Genomic DNA, 21,063 nt, shown 5'->3' with positions numbered 1-21,063 from the left:
TCACTATTGGATTCATAAAGATAATGGTGACATAAATAAGATTCATACTTCTGGTTCTGTCCATTCCAAATAAAACCTTTGTCAAAGTACATTTGTTTTCTTCTACAGTCTTCAAACCCTCTGTCTAGATGGCAACTTTTTAACTACTCTACCTGAAGAATTGGGAAATCTGCAACACCTTTCTTCTCTGGGAATTTCCTTCAACAACTTTAGTCAAATTCCCGAGGTTTATGAGAAACTCACTATTTTAGATAAAGTGGTTATGGCAGGAAATCGAGTGGAAGTCCTAAACCTAGGGGTGCTGAATCGGATGAGCCATATCAAGCATGTTGATTTAAGGTAAGGCCTTCTTCACCATACCTCCCTTTAGATTGTCTTTTACAAAGACTTATTTAAAACTTTAGGATTTTGGAACAGTGCACACTTTCAAAGCTTCATTTTTCACTGGATAGCAATGATAGTGAAAAGAAGTAGATGAACCATATAATAGAGACTTTGAAAATGCCTGACAGAGATTTTTCTGCCTCACCCTCACAGCCACATTTATGGGAATTCCTATTTCTTTTTTTTTTTTCAAAGATTTATTTATTTGTGCATACAGAACTGGGGTACAGGCCAGAGGCTCAGGGGCGGCGAGGGGCTTCACCAGAGACAGAATGGGGAGCAGAACAGGCAGATTGATGAAGTACACTGCTGAGGGGAGCAGCGGGCAGGTCAGGAGCGGTCTGCCACGCCTTGTGGTCACCTCCGGGGCAGGTGGGAATCAAATTGAAGTGGCTGTAGCTTCTTAGTGCTGTGCTTTAACCTGCTGCGCCACCAGGGAGGACCTGAGAATTCCTATTTTTTCACATGCTTATCAGTTGAATTTTTACCAGCCTTTTCTCTTATTACCATTATAATAGGTAAAAAATAATATTCTTTGTTTCAATCAGTATTTACTTATGTGTTTGAATATCGTTTTATAGGCTCTTGGTAGTTCATATTATTCCATAAATTTTTCTTTTGATTAATTTGGTTTCTTAATATACTTTGTACCATTATTACAAGGCTAAAGTTACTACTAAAGATTTATTTTTTAAAGATTTACTTATTTATACATACAGAACTGGGGTACAAGCCAGAGGTACAGAAGTAGTGAGAGGATTCACCAGGGACAGAGTTGGGGAGCAGAACAGGCAGATCAATGAGGTACAACTGCTGAGGGGAGCAGTGGGCGACACAGGAGAGGTCTGGGGTAAGGGATCGAACTTGCTCTGAAGCTGCTGCAGCTAGCTTCAGTGTGCTGTGCTTTAATCCACTGCACCACCAGGGAGGGCCCCTCAGGGTTTACTTTTAATAACAGTTTTATTTAATAATTGTGATCTTTTCCTAAAGGCAGCCAATAAATGAACATACTAGATATTCTGTCATTTACGCTAACAGATTGATGTCCTTGTAGTTGTTTTATTGACATACAGGGAAATGAGAACAGGCCTGTGTGCATTAAATAGAACAAAACTAAGAAGCCATTTTCTGTAGTTTGCTCATGAACTATTCCATTTACATTTCTTCTCCATTAATTTTGTAGTATGAATCTTAGCAGACAGAGCAATAGGAGGATGTATGGCTGCTTACTCTTATTCTTGGCGTGGAACTCTGTGACTAGCTTGCTATTCTCTTACCTAGAAGGTTGTGTTCATCCTCTTGTTTCTCTGTATTACCCCTTCCTTGTACCTAGTCTTAATTAGATTTTGAACATAAAATTTTAACTGTTGTGCACATATGGTCCCTTCCTTTCATTTTCTTTATTTCATTTCTGTGTATAGTTACCAGTCAAAGTTGTGTGAAGGAACTCAAGGTGCAGCTATCTGTGGTTTTTACTTAGCACCTTGTAAAGTGAGGCATGACCTTTCCTTCAGTTGTGTAGGGAAGAGAGAAATGGATCATACCTTTCCTAATTTTCATTTGATAAGCACATTTAGTAGAATTAAATTCTGATCATATCCCGTTTCTGAATATTAAGGATGAACTGTTTGAAAACCATGATTGTTGAAAATCTAGAAGGAAATAAACATATCACCCACGTGGATTTGCGGGACAATCAACTGACTGACTTAGATCTTAGCTCCTTGTGTAGCTTGGAGCAGCTGCATTGTGAACGGAACCAGCTGAGGGAGCTGACACTCAGTGGCTTCTCTCTTCGCACGCTCTATGCCAGTTCAAACAGTGAGTTCTTTATTCAGCCTCCTGTTTTTTTTCTTTTGTAACTCTTGTCAGAGCTTTCTAAGTACAATGGCTTCTGTGGTGTCCTTCAGCCACTCTGTAAAGTGGAGTTTGAGGTTCATTAAGGCCTCACTTTATCTTTTAAGTTTGTTGTCAACACTTAAGTGATTTGAGATAAAAAGACATTGCAAGATACTTTGAGATTCTCTGTGTTAGTATAAGAGGCACTTTGCAAAATAATGAGCTGAGAGGGTGGGCAAACTTGATCAAAATAAAATGTCACTAATTGTCTGAAACAGGGTTGGCAAATGTTAACCCAGAGGCTAATTCTGGCACCACCTGTTTTTGAGTAGCTGTAAGATACTCCATGGCCCACAAAGCCTAAAATGTTCACTGTTTACAGAAAAAGTTAGAGAATAACTAGCTTAAAACTTTCCACAGCCTTAGTTCTAGAGTAAGAAATCTCTTGTTTTTATACTGATTTGTTCAGAAATATTTTCCAATGTAAAAAGTCTCATAGTTATTGAGGCCATTCTTTTTATGAAGAATTGTTCTGCATTAAAGAAGTCTTTTTTTTTTTTCTGTATTAAAGGAAGGAATGGAAAAGAGAGTCACTTTCACTAAGTGTCACAGAAATGTAAATCTAGATAACACCATTTTATGCTCATCAAAAAAATAATAATGCTAAGTGGTACCAAAGATGTGGAGAAGCGGCAGTTCTCCTGCACCACCAGTGAGCTGGTCAGTTCATGCACTGACTGAAAGCACCACCACTCTTTTCTGTATCTCTAAAATATATTATCAGGATAATAAAGAGCTGAGTGCTTTAGCTGCCTTTTATCGTGTTATGGCATGATGAGATCAAATTATAGTTAAATCTTAGGTCAATGTATTGTCAAATTGATTGTTAACTTTGCTGCTTTTAAATATTATGAGATGGTAACATGTTCTTTGTCGTGGAAATATTTTTTTATCAGACCCATTCTCTTTTCTTAATTTATCAAGACAGTCTGAATGACTGGCCTTACTGGGAAAGACCTCTTTGACGTACATGCCGTGCTGCTTAGTAACTAAGATTCTATCAAAGTTTTATACTAAAAGGAGCTTGTTTGAAGTTTACTCTGTTTAGAGAATCCTTACATTTTAATATCTGGAAAAATTCACACCAACACTTACAGTTTTGCCACCTCAAAAGTAGAGAACTCAGCTTTGCAAAACTGATCCAAATGATAAGTTTAGATAGGAAAAGGCATTCAACTCCACAGGTCATCTGGAATATGAAACCCCTGTATGATACCACTGTATACCTACCAGGATGAATATACTGAGAAAAGCTGAAATTACCACTGTCAACTGTTGTTGGTAGTGTAAATTGGTACTGTCACTCTGGGAAACTTTGTTCAGTAGACTCTATTATAAAATTGAGAATTATGAACCCTCTGTTCAGCAATTTCTTTTCTAAACTTGTACTCAATATAAATGCTTGTTTTAATCTATAAAAGATGACAGCAAAAATGCTCATAGAAGCACTGTTCCTTGTAGCTGGAAAAGACTTTAATGCCCATGAACTCTAAAATGTAAAATTAATTGTGGTCTATTCACATAAAAAGTTTCACACAACCATGAGTGTGAATGAACTGTGAGTATATAATTACATCAGCAAGTCTCTCAGTGTGGAGTGAATGAAGCCACACTAAAAATTACAAATTCTATGTATATAAAAAACTAGTTACTATTAATATGTCACAACTAATCATCTAGTGTGAATCATTGTAGTACACAAGATCCTTCATTTAGTTGTATTTGGTTTTCATAATGGGATGAAGAAATTTAAAGTTAACTGATGTGGTTTTCATTTTTGGTTCATGTGAACATAGACTTTCTCTCTGATGATTTCATTAGGCCGCCTTCCACTTGTTTTCTCTAGTTGCTTTCTTCTTTAGAGAATGTCACTCACAAACACCTTTTTGGTTTTTTTGATTAGGGTTGACAGCTGTGAATGTCTACCCAGTGCCCAGTCTGCTCACTTCTCTAGAACTCTCCCGGTGAGTATGTCTCATGAGGGTGGGACCTATTTGTTTCATCATATTTAAGATACTTTGGGATTTTTGAGGTACAGAAAATCTAAGTATATTGAAATATTTGAATAACCTGGAGAGGAGTAAAAGGGTGGGTGGAGGAGTAAGTTTGATGGCCAGTCTGTCTAAAGAAAGATCTTGAAACAGTAAGGTACGTATGAATTACTCATTCAAAAGTCTGTAGATTTTGGATAAGATGCAAGCAAAGAAGACCCATTATCCTTTTCATATCACTAAGTTCCTTTTTCCCAATTAGAATTAGGTAATTCTTGTTTTTTAGTAACTTAAAAAATTGATTTTAATTGAGGTATAATTGGGATATAACATTGGTTACAGGCATATGAAAATGATTTGATATATTTTTCTAAAGATTTATTTATTTAAGCATGCAAGAACTGGGGTATAGGTCAGAGGTGTGGGGGTTGAGAGGACTCACTAGAGACAGAGTGGGGAGCAGAACAAACAGATTGACCAGAATACATTGCTGAGAGGAGCAGTGGGCAGGTCAGGAGAGGTCTGCCAGCACCATGTAGGTCAGTCCTCTGGTCAGGGATCAAACTTGGCGCTGCATTGCCATAGTGCTGTGCTCTAACCCATTGCACCACCAGGGAGAGCCCCATGATTTGATATTTGTAAACATTAAAAACTAAGTCTAGTTTTTAATGACATTTAAAAAATTTGGTTCCCTTCTTGTGAACCTTGTGACCTATGTTGATGTAATTTTCAGAGACACTAATTATATTCAGAATTTTATTACCTCTTTTGGTGGTGTAAAGTTAACATAAAAATAAACAAGCTTGTTTTATTTCCTTTGTTTATGTTTAAACTATGTTAGGTATTCATGATTCAGTGGATAAGGTTTATAGTCTAGTGGAAAGTTTGACAGTCAAACAAGCAGGTACAGAGCATCCTCATAAGTGTTGAGAATAGAGCCTTAGAAGCAGTTGACCATGTACTGGGCAGGGTCCTAGTTGGTCAGGGTTGTTGCAAAGATTAAGGGAGATAGTTAGTGCAAAATAGACAGCGCAGGGCTTGGCATTTAATAGTTGATCAAGAGATATTAGCTATTATAAACAGCTTTCTTTTTGTTGTTATGTTTTAGTCATTATTATAGCTAAGCTATTGTTCTAGATTCCATTCCATTCCCCATTGAGCTTGATCCTTGCCAACGACTTCCCATATCCAAATCGCCGGCACTATAAACGCACAATTTCTAGCCTCATTTGGAGCTTTCTGGTCTTTTATCCTGTCAATATCTTCCAATGTCCTAGGCATCAACCATACCACCTCTTAGTCTCTTCCACTCTAGAGCTTAGTTTTCTGTTTGAGAAATAGATGTCATTTTGGTGATATGCCACATTTTCTTACAAAATTTTCATAGATTCACGACCATTCTCAGTTTCTTCCCCTGATCAAGGCCAGTTCAAGTCCAGTCATCTGTGTCTTTGCTTCTCCTCCCACTGCTCTGCACCATCCTCCCCTGTCGTGATTATTCCAGGGTTTTTCTCTGGTTGGTTATACTTCTCATTTGATACAATATAATTTTTTTAAAGACTTATTTTATATTATTATGCATATAAAAGCTGGGGTATAGGCCAGAAATGGTGGGGGTGGGGAGGGGGGAGATTCACCAGAGCCAGAATAGGGAACAGAATAGATAGATCTACTACCGAAGAGATCAGTGGGTGAGACAGGAGAGGTCTGCTGGGCCATGTGGGTCAGCTCCCTGGCTGGGGACCCAACTTGTGCTGCACTGGCTGTGGTAGCTTCATAGTGCTGAGACTTAAACCCTTGTGCCACATGGGAGGCCCAACACAATATGATCTACCAGTGATTCAGCTCTACTTCTATATCAGTATATTACCCAGTTGGCCAGCACAGGCCCTCATCTCTCAGCCTAACATATGTGTCCTCCAATACTAGATATACTGACCTGCAGAACTCCAAATACCTCAACTAAGTACAAAGTTTTAAACCCATTATACATTCTTTCACCCTCACCTTAACTTTTTGTTTTGTGTCTATTTTAGCTTTTGACATTATCTTCAGAAAGTCACATCCAGGGCATCCCTGGTGGCCTAGGGTTTAAGTCTCACTGCTCTTACTGCTAAGGCCTGAATTTGATCCCTGAGGGAGCGACCCACATATGGTACAGCAGACCTTTCTTATCTCACTTGTTGCTTCACTTAGCAGTGTATTTCAGTAAATTCACCTGTTGTGTTCCTTACTCTGTCTCTGGTGAATACTTTCACACACACACCCCACCATACCTCTGGCCTACACCCTAGTTCTACACAAAAATTTAAAAAAAAAAGTAATTTTCAGGTGCACACCACTAATTTTTAAAATAATTATTATTTATTATTTTTAACCTCATTTGGTACATATCAGTTTTTTCCCCTGAATATGCTTTTTTTCTTCCTGATCATCTAGGTACCAGAAGCTTGAAAATCATTTTGTATTCTTTCATTTGCTCTACTCTCATATTGTAACAACCTTCAAATGCTTTTAATTGTTGTCTTCTAAAAACTTCTGGAGTATTTAGAATATTCTCTTCAATATATATGCCTTCTTGTCAAGCCGGTGTTGTTTCTTGTGTAGGCTTTTGTAATAGATGGCTTCCCTGTTATTCTTCCTTATACTAATCTCGTCCAGGCCTCCATATAGCCAGAGTGACAGTTTAAAATGTAGAACTGACATTGTCTCTCCATGGCACAAAACCTTCAGCTACTGCCACATACCTGCAGGATAAAGTCAGACTTCCAGCCTTTCTTTCTAACCTTGTTTCTTACCACTCTGCTCCATTTTTGCTGCACCAGCAGCAACAAACTTGCTTATTATTTCCCATAAATATGTCATCTCCTTCCTCACCTATGTCTTCTGCTAATGTTGTCACCTTTTTCTTAGAATGACCTCACCTCAGGTCAATTGTACAGCATTCTTCAAATTCTAACCCAGATTTCTTAGGGATCTTGTCTTGATCCATTTTAGAAAAAGTTCTTCATAGCTTCTTATTCCATTTCATTCTGCCTCATCATGTCAGCCTCATCATATCAATCACTTGGTCAATGGGTAAATTGAGGCCCACAGAAGCTAAGTAACATCTAAAAATAAAATTTCTTGTATTAAGTGTCTCCCAGGTCCTCTACCAAATACTTGTATTCACTGAAATTCTGCATGATATGAACAAAATTTCCACTTGTTAACTTTTGTCTCTACTTCCTCACTTTGATGCATTCTGTTCATTTTCTCCAGAATATGCTTCTCTTCACCCCCAGTCATTACTTTTGGGAAACTTACTCATCTTTGAAGTTTTGTTTAAAATGCCATTTCTTCCATTAAGTCTTTCCTCACCTTTCTCTCAAGCTATTCTACCATGTGTACTTTCCTACCATTGAAAGCCATTGTAATCTTCTTAGTACATGCAGCATAAATGATCCAGTATTTTATGTGGTTGTGTGTTTGTCTGTTCATCCTTCTAATTCAGCATTCACTGAGCACCTACTACATCCTAAGAGGTGTCTTGCGGCTAGTGCTCATGCCATCAAAGGGTACAGGCCTGTTACAGGTTAGTAACGTGCATTCCACTCATTTTAAGTGATGCCTTTTAATTATTTTCTGCAGAAACCTATTAGAATGTGTTCCTGACTGGGCCTGTGAAGCAAAGAAGATAGAAATATTAGATGTCAGTTATAATCTTCTGACAGAGGTTCCTATTCGGTATGTGTATGTATTGATATGTATGTATGTAATTATTTTCTTAGACTTGGGTTGTCTTTCAAAGGTACTTTAATTCATTTTTCAGTTAATATTGAATACCTGTTGAATGCAAGGCCGAGTGAAATGCTGTAACACAGTAACAGCTAGTGCATTATCTAGGCCTGCAAGGAACTTAGTAAGCAGATAGTTAAGGTGACTTGTGCACAGTTATCTATAAAATGTAATGAGGGTTACTGGCATGGGTTGTTGATTTGACAGTAATAATAGGTAATTTTTATTGATTGAATTAGTGAAGTTCCATGAACTTCATTTTATTATCTTATTTAATCTGTTAGCAACCTTGCTGTGTAGGTGCTGTGACCCTTCTCTTACAAGTGAGGAAACTTGGGCTTAGTGTGGTTCAATAACTTATCCAAAGTCCTAGTCCAAAGGAAATGATTGGCACTTGCACTTGAATGTTATTCTTACTGCAAAGCCTTTACTCTTCATCTCTATACTATAGAAGTGGAGTTTAGAAATTTAGAAATTTGGATTATTAGAGAATATGACATGGAGAATGCATATTTGAATTGACTTAATAAAATGTCAGGATTGCTCTATGTGGAAGGAGAAAGAGAAAGGTGTTTGGGGACTAAGGGGGTGATATAGTCAGAAGCAATGAGGTGTAAAACATGTCACTGTCACCAAGTGGAATCTTTTAAATTAAACTAGAGGTCCTATAGCAGAGCATTGTGAGAACTGCTGTGGAGTCAGACCTTCAGTTCAAATCCTGACTATTCCATTTACTGTGTTCCATGTGAAATCTTTGACAAAACAAAGTCACTTAACACTTATGAACTTCATAGTTAAATGGCCTGGGATATTTTAAGTGCTCAAAAAATTAAAATTTTTGTTATAATAAATTTTGTTATTTTAAATCATTTATAGTAATATGAATAAACTTGGGGTGTCATTTAGACTTAACATCTAACAATTTAATCTAGAAATTGCTTTTTGTTGTTTAGATCTGCTCTCTGCTGCTTGCTTTCATTAATTCACTTTTCTCAGAATGACCTTAATGGTTTCCTGGTGGGTGAGGGTCAACATATGGATGTGACTATTTTTTTGGCTCATGCATTTGTTAGTGATTCTGCTTTGTAGATTTTTTTTTTTTAAGATTTATTTATTTGTGCATACAGAGCTGGGGTACAGGCCAGAGGCTCAGGGGCAGCGAGAGACTTCACCAGAGACAGAGTGGGGAGCAGAACAGGAAGATCGACGAAGTACACTGCTAAGGGCAGCAGCGGGCGGGTCAGGAGAGGTCTGCCGCGCCATGTGGTCACCTCTGGGGCAGGCGGGAATCGAACTCATGCGGAAGTGGCTTTAGTTTCTCAGTGCAGTGCTTTAACCCTCTGCGCCACCAGAATATTTTTATTTTAGTTTATTGGTTAAGATCCAAGGCCAAACTCCGAAAGAAAGATTTAAATAAGCTTTTTTGTTTGCTTGTTTGTTTCAATATTTCCCTATAGAGTTCTTAGTAGCTTAAGTCTTAGGAAACTGATGGTGGGGCACAATCAGGTACAAAGCCTCCCAGTGCTCGTGGAACACATCCCCCTCGAGGCGTTGGATGTTCAGCATAACTTACTCACCAGGCTGCCAGACACCCTCTTCTCCAAGGCCTTAAAGTAAGTATTAAAGATTCTACTTAGAAGAGTAAAACTTATGGCTAAACAAATTATATGGAGTTGTTATTGGAGTGATCTTTGGAACTACACTTATAGTGTTTACCCATAGGTCAGCTATGGATGGAGGCTTATTTGTATGAAATATCACACTGTTTTATGAGGCCACAATCTTCAACTCAAAAGTTGAAATTGTTAGTGTTGTAAACAGTATCATACAAGTTGGGAAGGCTCAGCCTTTCATCTCAGAAAATGAATACAATTATGACCTTTAAAGAGAAAGGACAACACTCTGATATGGCTTCCTTGGGAAATTTTTAGCTTTTATATTAGGGGAAAAAGGACTTTTCACTAAAGTTAATTTAGCTTTTGCTTCTAGCTTCACATATAGTCATTAAGTTAGATGCTCTATTTCCAGTACCTTTTTAGTACCTCTGAAAACTGTGCACTTAAAGGTTAACCTTGTTTCAAAAGGTATTACTTGTTTTCTTTCTCATTATAAATTAACAAATAGTATGCTTTCTATTTTAAAAACTGTAATCAGTTTTTCCTAATGTCTGTCTCACTATACAGTGGAGTAGAAACTAGTTTTTAGTTATAGTCTTCTGCAATGTGAACAAGAGACTATTGTCCCCAGTTTAGAAATGGAGAAAACAGATGACCAGTAGTCAGTTAACATAAGACAACAGGAGACATGTAAAGCATTTAGCCCATAAGTGTCTGGCTTTTTCTTTGGCAGCTTATACATTTCTTTTTTTTTTTTTTTTAAAGATTTATTTATTTATGCATACAGAACTGGAGTACAGACCAGAGGTGCAGGGGTTATGAGAGGATTCACCAGAGATAGAGTGGGGACCAGAACAGACAGATTGATGAAGTATATTGCTGAGGGGAGCAGTGGACAGGTCGGGAGAGGTCTGCTGCACCATGTGGGTCATCTACTTGGCTGGGAATCAAACTTATGCTAAAGTGGCTTTAACTTCATAGTACTGTGTTTTAACCCACTGCACCCCTGGGAGGGCCCACTTAAACATTTCTTAATGTATATTATACTTAGTTAGATTTTCCTAAAAATAAAATCTTTGTAAAGTTTAAAAATATTTTAAGGAAATTATCTTTTTTTTTTTATAAAATAATATAGTTTATTTTTACGTCATTTTGTGCATTTTTCCATCTCAGTTGTAATCCCCATTGGCTTCCCGTCACCAAATCACCCATGTGCCATCACCATAGTCTAGTGCATTTCCCCCAACTGTTTTTGATCCCATTCCCCACTTCACCCCTAAAATGCCTCTGGTATATAGCTGCTCATTATTATTATTTCTTACCTGGTCTTGTTATACTTCTGCTATAAGTGAAACCATCTGGTATTTTTCCTTTGCTTTCTGGCTTATTTCACTAAATATGATCTTTTCTAGCTCTATCCATGTTGCTGCAAAAGGCATGTGTTTATTTTTTTTGGTTGCTGAGTACTATTCCATTGGGTATATGTACTACATCTTTTTAATCCAGTCATCCACTTTTGGGCATTTGGGTTATTTCCATGTCTTTCCAGTTGTAAATAAAGCAGCAATAAACATAGGGGTGCAGGTATCTTTTTGAATCACTGGTTTTGTGTCTTTTGGGTAGATACCTAGCAGTGGGATCTCCTAGATCATATGGAGGGTCATATGGAAACTCCATGTTTAGCAGTTCGAGGAACCTCCAAACAGTTTTCCATAGTGCTTGTACTAGTTTGCATTCCCACCAGCGGTGCAGAATTCCTTTTTCTTCACATCCTTGCCAACATTTATTGTTGCTAGTTGTTTGAAGATGTGCCATTCTCACTGGGGTGAGGTGGTAACTCATTGTGGTTTCAATTTACAACTCCTTTATTACAAGTGATTTTGAACATTTTTTCATATGCTTGTTGGCCATCTGCATTTCCTCTTTGGAGAAGTGTCTTTTTAGGTCTTCTGCCCATTTTTTGATGGAGTTGTTTATTTTTGTTGAGTTTCATTAGTTCTATGTATACCTTTGTGATCAATCCTTTATTGTTAGTTTCGTGTGAGAAAAATTTTTCCCAATTAGTGGGATGTCTGGTTTTTGTAATGTTTCTTTTGCTGTACAGAAGCTCTTTAACTTGATGTAGTCCCATCTATTTTTCCTTTCCTTCACTATTGTTGCTTTGGGTGCTCTATCTTCAAAGATGCTACTGAAGTGTATATCATATAGTGTTTGGCGCATCTTTGCTTCCAGGTATTTTATGGTTTCCATTCTTATGTTTAGATCTTTAATCCACTTTGAGTTGATTTTTGTGTATGGAACGAGGTAATGATCTAGTTTCATTTTTTTGCATGTAGCTTCCCAGTTTTCCCAGCACCATTTGCTGAACAGACTCTTTTGTTCCATTGTATCTTTGCTCCTTTGTCAAAGATTAGCTGCCCATAAACCTGTGGGTTTATATCTGGGTTTTCTATTTGAATCCACTGGTCTGTATGTCTGTTCTTGTTCCAGTGCCATGCAGTTTTGATTATTATGGCTTTGTAGTATAGTTTGAAGTTTGCGATTGTAATGTCGCCATTCTCTTTCTTCTTAGTCATGAGAGTTTTGGCTATTTGAGGCCTTTTGTGGTTCCATATGAATCTCATGAATATTTTTTCTATTTCTTTGAAGAATGTCATTGAGACTTTTATTGGGGTGATATTACATCTGTATATCGCGTTTGGTAGGATGGCCATTTTGATGATATTAATTCTCCCGATCCATGAGCAGGGGATGTCTTTCCATTTCATAGTGTCTTCTTGAATTTCTTTTAACAGTGTTTTGTAATTTTCTTTGTATAGGTCTTTAACCTCTTTTGTTAGGTTGATTCCCAGGTATTTGATTCTTTTTATTTTAATTGAAAAGAGGATGGTTTTTTATATTTCTGCTTCTTCTGATTGGTTGTTTGTGTATAGGAAGGCCTCTGACTATTGTGTGTTGATTTTATATCCTGCTACCTTGCTAAACTGGTTGATGGTTTTGATTAGTTTCTCTGAGGAGTTTTTAGGGTTATTCATGTAAATTAACATATTGTCTGCAAATAAGGACAGTTTTACTTCTTCTTTCTCTATCTGGATTCCTTGTATATCTTTTTCCTGTTTTAATGCTCTGGCTAGAACTTCCAATGTTATGTTAAAGAGCAGTGGTGATAGTGGACACCCTTGTCTTGTTCCTGATCTCAAAGGAAAGGCTTTCAGCTTTTCTCCATTGAGGATAATATTGGCTGTGGGTTTGTCATATATGGCTTTTATCATGTTGAGGTATGTTCCTTCTATTCCAAGGATTTCAAGGGCCTTAAACATGAATGGGTGTTGAACTTTGTCAGATGCCTTCTCTGCATCTATTTGTATGATTATGTGGTTTTTATTTTTTCTGTTGGTCAATGTGATGGATTACATTAGTTGATTTTCTGATGTTGAACCATCCTTGTGCTCCTGGGATAAAGCCCACTTGGTCATGGTGTATTATTCTTTTAATGCATTCATTGTTGGATTCTGTTAGCTAAGATTTTTGCATCAATGTTCATTAGGGAGATTGATCTGAAGTTTTCTTTTTTGTGTGTTTCTTTGTTATGTTTTGCTATTAGTGTGATGGTGGCTTCGTAAAAAGTATGTGGTAGTTTTCCTTCTTTTTCAATTTTTTGGATGAGTCTGTCTAGAATAGACAGTAGTTCTTTTCTGAAAGTTTAGTAAAATTCATTTGTAAATCCATCCGGGCCTGGGCTTTTATTTTTGGGGAGAGTTTTGATTACTTCTTCAATTAAGGTAATTGTCTTTTTGAAAAATTTATGTGGAGTCTTCATGCAGTGACATTCATTAGAAATGCATAACTGCATTTAGTTCTAATAACAGTCTGAAAATTAATTTACAACTGTAGAATACTATACTAAGAAAAGTTACTTAGCTACTGTCACAAACTGTCAATAATATGTATTTAATACTGACTCTGTATAGAGTACTTCTTGGATTTACAAAGCCTCAAGCAGACACACAGCATAAAGGCATATTAGGTATTCCAGTCACTTAATATGAGGAAGACTTAAGAACATACAACAAGTTTAGTATTAGCTATCTTTTATTGAGCATGTTCTGTATATGTCAAATACTATGCTAGGGGCAAGTTTTTAAAAGTTATATCATATTCTCCTTATTAAATAGACAAAGCTCAAAATGAATTATGATACCCAATGTTGAGAGATGTGAATAGCTGTCATTCTTACATTCTTTTTATTGAAGTATAATTTGATAAACTTTCTGGAATTCACTTTGACAATATAAATAAGTATCTAAAAGATGTATATAATTTTTAATATATACAAATCTGCTTCTGGGACATATAGCTGCTCACTGCAGTGTCTGTTATAGCAAACAATTGTTGAAATAGCTTATCTGCCAAGAGTATTGTTATAAGAGAACTGGCTGTTTAAATCAGATAAAGTTTTTTTCTGAAGAGCATCTTCACAGTTCAAGTATTTTTGAACATCATACAGAATGCTACCCTTTCATTAGCCACACAGTACAAGATGAAGCTAGCTTAGAGTCAGGCCACTTAAGGTTCTTATAACACACACAAGCCTGTAGTCTCTATTTGGCTGGTCAAAGTTGAGGAAAAGCAACATTGATTGGGTAGAAGCAAAAACTATAAGAGAAAATTATCTGGAGTAAGTTACTTTTGAGTTTGGGTGTGTGAAATACAGGATTCTATACTGAAATGGCATAAGAAGACAACAAGTAACTCTAGTGGAAATTTGTGCTTATTCTGTAGCCTCAGATACTTGAATGCTTCTGCAAATAGTTTGGAGTCTTTGCCATCTGCCTGTGCTGGGGAGGAGAGTCTGAGTGCACTGCAGCTGCTCTATCTGACCAACAACCACCTCACGGATCAGTGTGTGCCTGTCCTGGTGGGGCACCCACACCTGCGGATCTTACATCTTGCAAACAATCAACTACAGACTTTTCCTGCAAGGTAAATGAATGCAAACTTGGGCCACTTGCAATTTGCAGTTGTGAGATTACCTTATAGTTCTCTTTTACTTGTTTATGCTTGCTTTCTACTGACTGATTTACTGAAGCTGGTATTCCAGTAAATGGGGTGATCTGTATGTACATATTTGTTAAGTGTCAATAACAAGAGAACTTGTGCTTAAAATGTATTTAATTATTAGTTTTAATTAATTACTATAGTCTGAAAATTTTTGATTAGAAAATACAGGCTTATAAACTGAATTTTAAGAATTCAGAAGACAATTTTTTCTTTTGAAAATTTAAATGAAACTATCATGTGTGATAAAACTGGAAATGAAAAGCAGAAAAACTATTTTGATTCTAATTTTATAAATTTTCTTAGAAATACCATAAATTTAGAAAAGTTGGATCTTTTATTTTTGGTTAATATTTATGAAGTGAGATATTCGGAATTCATGGAAGACAAACAGGATAAATTTGTTTCCTGGAAGGAATTACAACAGTGGTTTTTAAATGCAGAATGTTAATTTCAGGATATGATAGATTTCTTGAAATCCTATCAGATTAATTTACTCAGCCTCACATATGTTGGTATAAAGTGAAAAATAACAGACCACAGATACATTATACTAGTTTATGACACTGTTGGGAGATACCAGGTGTAATACCCTGAAACTAATGTGTTCTGCCTCACTTGATGACTCTTTTATTGCTGGAGGGTCAAAACCAGACTGGTCTGAAATTTAAAACACATCAAATAATTTAATATGAAAATAAGAAATTAGAAGAAAGACAATATTTAACAAGTCATGCAAAATTAGAATTACCTGAAAAACAATAAAAGAGATGGGCTACAGTATCAGTATATTAAAGAATATGTATGTTCTATGATGAATAAACCCTCTAACACATCTTCTCCTATACAGTGTGGTAGTTACACAGACACATCCAGTACTTGTTTCTTTTGAACTAGTTTCAGACTCTAATAGGATCTTGGGTGTTGAGTAAGAGGCTGATTCATACAGGGACACTGATTCTGTCTACAACTGAGAAAAACTGAAACAACCAGTAGTGTGGCATTTGGGTTAGAAACACTTTTAAAGTACTTTATTAAGTTAAAAAAGGCAATTTATAAAACTATATATCATTTTTCTTTTTAAGGCTCAAATATGTATTTTTTAGATAATATAGTTTATTTTTATATCATTTTTCTTTGTAAAATATAGTTTTGCACATTAAAAATATTCTACCAATGTTATCAGAAATTATCTCTTGTAGTGAAATGAAATTATTTTTTTGTTTAACTTTTTTAGTAAGTATGGCCTATTTAATACTGAGTTTATTTATTACTATTTAATACTACTTAGTAACAGCGTAGTTATTAAGTCTTTTAATCTGCTAGCAATAGAAATTATTTTATGAAATGGAATATTTTGTGTGATCGAATTTTCTAGCAGTAGAAATTATGCATGAAAAAAGGAGGATATGACATACACATGAAAATTTTGCTAGAAAATTCAGCAAAAGGAGATTAGTAATTCTTTTAGATTGATAATATGGTTGATTTATTTTTTTCCCTAATTTTCACTTCATGTTGTAACAGTTTATTATTTTCATAACTTTTATTTCAACAAATCAAAAAGAAATCAAAACAATTTTCAACAATTCAGAAAAAGGCAGCTTAAGATATTTTGCTTACTATTTGGAAAGTTTCACTCAGTTCAGCAGAACTATATGGATCGCTTGTGTCCCTAACACAGCACCTTTTGTATAAAAAGCACTCGAGAAATGTTTAGTGAAGATGATTTATTATGTTAGAAATAAATAACTAGAAATTTAAAACTGGGATCTTAGCGATGATTTAGTAATTTATTTATCTGTTGAGAATATTGATGTCCACTGACATTAGATTACCCAGTATTTTGCAACAAGTTAGTGGCAAAGCATGTGTCAAAACTAATCCCAAGCCAAAGCTGATTCAGCTGCTTCCTGTGAGTTAGATTGCAGGGGTTTGTCAGGACCCGGCATCTGTAAGAAGAGCAGGGGCAGCTTCAGCCCTTGCAGCACAAAGAAAGACAGAGTAGCTGAGGCTCAGCAAGAGCAGCCTGTGGCGAGCCTCTCCTGTTGCTGGGTCTGATGGTGGCATTCTGATCAGTCACGCGGCAGTAGGCCAGATCGCCGCTGCTCTGTGACTGCTGCACTGCTGGCTTGGCCAAGTGTGTATGTACGATGGCATTTTGTTATTCCTTTTTCAGCAAACTAAATAAGTTGGAGCAACTGGAAGAACTGAACCTAAGTGGTAACAAGCTTAAAACCATTCCCACAACCATAGCAAACTGCAAGAGGCTGCACACTCTTGTCGCACACTCCAACAACATCAGCATTTTCCCAGAAATACTGCAGTTGCCTCAGATTCAGGTACTTTTATGTGCTACTGGGGGACAGGATTGAGAATGAGACTATTCTCACAAGGAAGAAGAAAGTGGCAGTTTGGGATCACAGTATTTTAAATTATTTCTTGGGAAGAAATTAAGTTCCCTTTGAGGATACAGTTGGAGATTGAGAGTTAGGGAGTTGAGAGTAAACATTCAGTACTGTAGATTTCTTTTGATCTCTCCATTTTCCTCTCAGTTTGTAGATCTAAGTTGCAATGACTTGACAGAAATCCTGATTCCAGAGGCTCTTCCTGCCACTTTACAAGATCTTGACCTGACTGGAAATACAAATCTGGTTCTGGAACACAAGACACTGGACACGTTTAGGTAGGAAAATTGAAGTCTGTGATCAGACACAAGCACAAGTTGAATCCATATGTGTTATCAACCCCACAAGGCACTGGTGGGCCTTCTTAAGGAACTTGGAGATCTCAGCTATTTATATGAATTAGCTTGTAAAGGCTCTAGGTTCACTACTTTAACTCAGTTACTAGTAGGTACTGTATAAGCAGTCAGCTATTATATTTGACTCAGCACTATGGCTTAGTATTTTTACATAGCAAGCATAGATATTTTAGATGGCACAGATCATATCCCTACATTTGAAAGATAACATGAGCTCATTCATTATAGCAGACTAAATAAAATAAGTAGACAATTGGAGGCTTTATTATGCTTAATTTTCCACTGGGGGAAAAAATGGTATTAATTGGCCCCTATTTCTTCCTTCTATCCTTTTCCCTTTCTCCTTGGCCAGATGAAAGCACACAGCTTTCATCCATTTTCTTTGGAAATGAATCTTATACAAACCAGAGTGCAGGGTGTAAGAGGGCCCACCAGAGACAGAGGGGAGCAGAACACAGACTGACTGAAGCACACTGCTGAAGGGAGCAGTGGGCGGGTCAAGAGAGGTCTGCTGTGCCATGTGGGCCTCCTCCCTGGCCAGGGATTGAGTTAATGTTGCAGTGGCTGTGGAGAGCTTCATAGTGCTTTGCTTTAACCCGCTGTGCCACCATGGGGTGGGGGGTGGGGTGGGGGAGGGCTCAGCAGATTATTTTTAAAAAACATATGTTAATAGTTTGTGGAAAGAACAGGTGTGTGTATAATGTTTAATCTTTCTTTTACTTCCCACAGCCATATCACAACCCTGAAAATTGATCAGAAACCTTTACCAACCACAGATTCTACAGTTACATCAACTTTTTGGAGCCATGGCCTGGCTGAAATGGCAGGGCAGAGAAATAAGTGAGTATGTTGGCCATGGAGAAGGAAAGAAAAAGGCAACTGCTGACATCTGGGAACAGGTGGAATGCTGAAGACCAGACTGTGGAGTTATCCAGTTGGACATAAACAAACCATAGCATACCCATATCAGATAAAAAGCCTCTTGAAACCATGATCCAGTGAGAAAAACACAGTCTGAATGTAGTCCACAATATCAAATCCCCCTCTCATGGCTAAAATGGGCATTTGTTAGTGTCATTACAATTGTACCTTTATTCTTGTACTGATTTTTTCCTATATATAAGATTTATTGTGATTCCAGCCATAGATCCACCTTACTTTATGGAAGCACACAACCTTGTGTGATCCCCTAATTTGTTACATTTTCCCCACAGTGACCAGACCCAAGCCCAACTCCTCTACTGGCTCCTTTCCAGCACACTTTTCCTTGTTGCTCAGTACAGTCAGCCCACTGGCTGAACTATAGATTTTCAGGATAGTAACAATACTAGTCACTAATTGTTATTAAGAGAAAACTTTTTTTTTTTTAAGATTTATTTATTTATGAATACAGAACTGGGGTACAATCCAGAGGCGCAAGGGCAGTGAGAGGAAGAGAAAACTTTTTAAAAAAATGTTTTATTTATGCATATAAGAACTGAGGTACAGACCAGAGTCAGTGGCGAGAGGATTCACCAGAAACAGGTGGATCCACTGAAATACATTGTTGAGGGAAGCAGCAAGTGAGACAGGAGAGATCTGCTGCATCATGTCAGTCAGCTCCCTGGCACCAGGGACTGAACTTGTACTGCAGTGGCTGTGGATAGCTTCATAGTGCTTGTGCCACCAGGGAGGCCCACTAAGAGAACGCTTAATCTTCCCAGCCATTGGCAATATTACAGAGCTAATACGTGCTGTCAATGAACCTGCTGAATTCCCCCATTTCTTAAGCCAAATTCTTTGAGATGCTGCTTAGTGATATTATCCAACAACTTTCCTTGTGTAGATTAGTGCCTACTACTAATCTTCTCCATCCTCAGTTAATATTTTTTCAAAGAAGTTTCCCCAGAGATAGCTCTTTACTAATAACTTTTTTTAATGTTTGTCTTCCTTCCCTTTCTGTGGTAGGCTCTGTGTATCTGCCCTGGCTGTGGATAACTTTGCAGAGGGTGTGGGAGCTGTATATGGCATGTTTGATGGGGACCGAAATGAGGAGCTGCCTCGCCTGCTCCAGTGCACGATGGCAGACGTGCTTTGGGAGGAGGTTCAACAGGCAACAAACGACACTGTTTTCATGGCTAACACCTTTTTGGTATCTCACAGGTAAGCAGGTGGGTTGAATAATCCCTAACTTAGTTCTGCTTTTGGAAAGTGAATCAGATTATACTAGAAGGTCAGGCTCCTAAATTATAGGTATAGGATCAAGGTGAGGTCTTTTTTTTTTTGTTTCCATTCTTTCTGTATCCTCTTGGAAGACTTTGGCTCTTTAAAAAGTTTGTGGAGCCATTGATTTTCTTTGTGGAGTCCAGATGTCTTTGAGAAAGCATATGGTTGATTCTTTGAGGATCTGGAAAGCCCAGAAAGCATGTGTAGAATCTTGTATGTTTGCATATGCATTAGTACATTGGGGGAAGAAGACGGTAGGCTTTTGTAAGATTCTCCAAAGAGCCAGAAACTTAAGCGCTGATTAGATTCATATATTTAGAATACTTATTATTAGAGATTTACTAATATTCTCAACGAATAATTTTCATTCTCACTGAAATCTAAACCACTTATGGGCAAAACCCTATATGACAGCCTGCGTCTCATCACCCCTCCTTCCCTATCTGCTGTCTTAATTTCTTTAGTTTAAGTTACCTGAAGTCAATGAAGGTTTGAAAATGTGCCTACAATAAGATATTTTGAGTGAGAGACCATGTTCAGATACATTTTTATTACAATCCTTGTTATAATTGTTCTATTTGGTTTGTGTTAAAATTTATAAATTCACTCATAGACATGTGTATAGGAAAAAGCACATTTGTGATTTTATTTTTTAAAGATTTGTTTATTTATGCATACAAGAGCTGGGGTACAAGCCAGAAGTTTGGGGCTGGGTGGGGCGAGAGGACTCAATGGGGAGACAGAATGGGGAGCAGAATAAGCAGATTGTCTGAAGTACACTGCTGAGGGGAGCAGCGGGCAAGACAGGAGAGGTCTGCTGAGCCATATGTGGGTCAGCTCCCTGGCTGAAGATAGAACTTGTGAAGTGGCTGCCGGACAGCTCCACAATGCTGTGCTATAACCCTCTGTGCCACCAAGGAGGGCCCACATTTGTGGTTTTAAGCACATATCCTGAACATATCCTCCAGGTAGAAGGGGGTGACCAATGTATAACCAATTTGTTGAAAACCTTTTAGTAGCTAATGGAGCACCTGCCATGTCAGGTGGGTTACTCAGAGGAGATGCACGTGCACACTTGAAGGCTGTCAATGTGTGTGATTGAGATTAGGCTGAACAGCCTGGAGCCTGAACTCTTTAAGAAAACAAAGCAAAGATGTTGGGAAAGGAGTGTGCTTCTCTAGTAGAATAGAGCTAGGACTTGGCAAAAATGAAGGGCTTGGGAAAAGGATCTTAATTTATAAAGCACTTCTTTTTTTTTTTTTTTTTTAAAGATTTATTTGTGCGTACAGAACTGGGGTACAGGCCAGAGGCTCAGGGGTGGTGAGAGGCTTCACCAGAGACAGAGTGGGGAACAGAACAGGCAGATGGA

The 21,063-nt window shown here is 37.4% G+C and overlaps 1 protein-coding gene across 1 annotated transcript in view; it reads left to right on the top strand.

Annotated features, from left to right (window-relative positions):
• Positions 1-21,063, top strand: part of PHLPP2 (PH domain and leucine rich repeat protein phosphatase 2) — a 62,812-nt gene that overhangs the window by 33,025 nt on the left and 8,724 nt on the right. Inside the window, exons 7-16 of the mRNA XM_004690404.2 lie at positions 109-339; positions 2,003-2,205; positions 4,187-4,247; positions 7,905-8,000; positions 9,509-9,664; positions 14,450-14,650; positions 16,905-17,067; positions 17,281-17,411; positions 18,219-18,329; positions 19,437-19,631. Of these exons, the coding sequence (XP_004690461.1) occupies positions 109-339; positions 2,003-2,205; positions 4,187-4,247; positions 7,905-8,000; positions 9,509-9,664; positions 14,450-14,650; positions 16,905-17,067; positions 17,281-17,411; positions 18,219-18,329; positions 19,437-19,631 (1,548 nt within the window). The remainder of the gene's footprint in view (positions 1-108; positions 340-2,002; positions 2,206-4,186; positions 4,248-7,904; positions 8,001-9,508; positions 9,665-14,449; positions 14,651-16,904; positions 17,068-17,280; positions 17,412-18,218; positions 18,330-19,436; positions 19,632-21,063) is intronic.

Source organism: Condylura cristata, unplaced genomic scaffold (assembly GCF_000260355.1).
Source record: "Condylura cristata isolate star-nosed mole 26May11 unplaced genomic scaffold, ConCri1.0 scaffold00028, whole genome shotgun sequence".
Taxonomy (NCBI): domain Eukaryota; kingdom Metazoa; phylum Chordata; class Mammalia; order Eulipotyphla; family Talpidae; genus Condylura; species Condylura cristata.
This window is presented reverse-complemented; position numbering and strand designations above follow the sequence as displayed.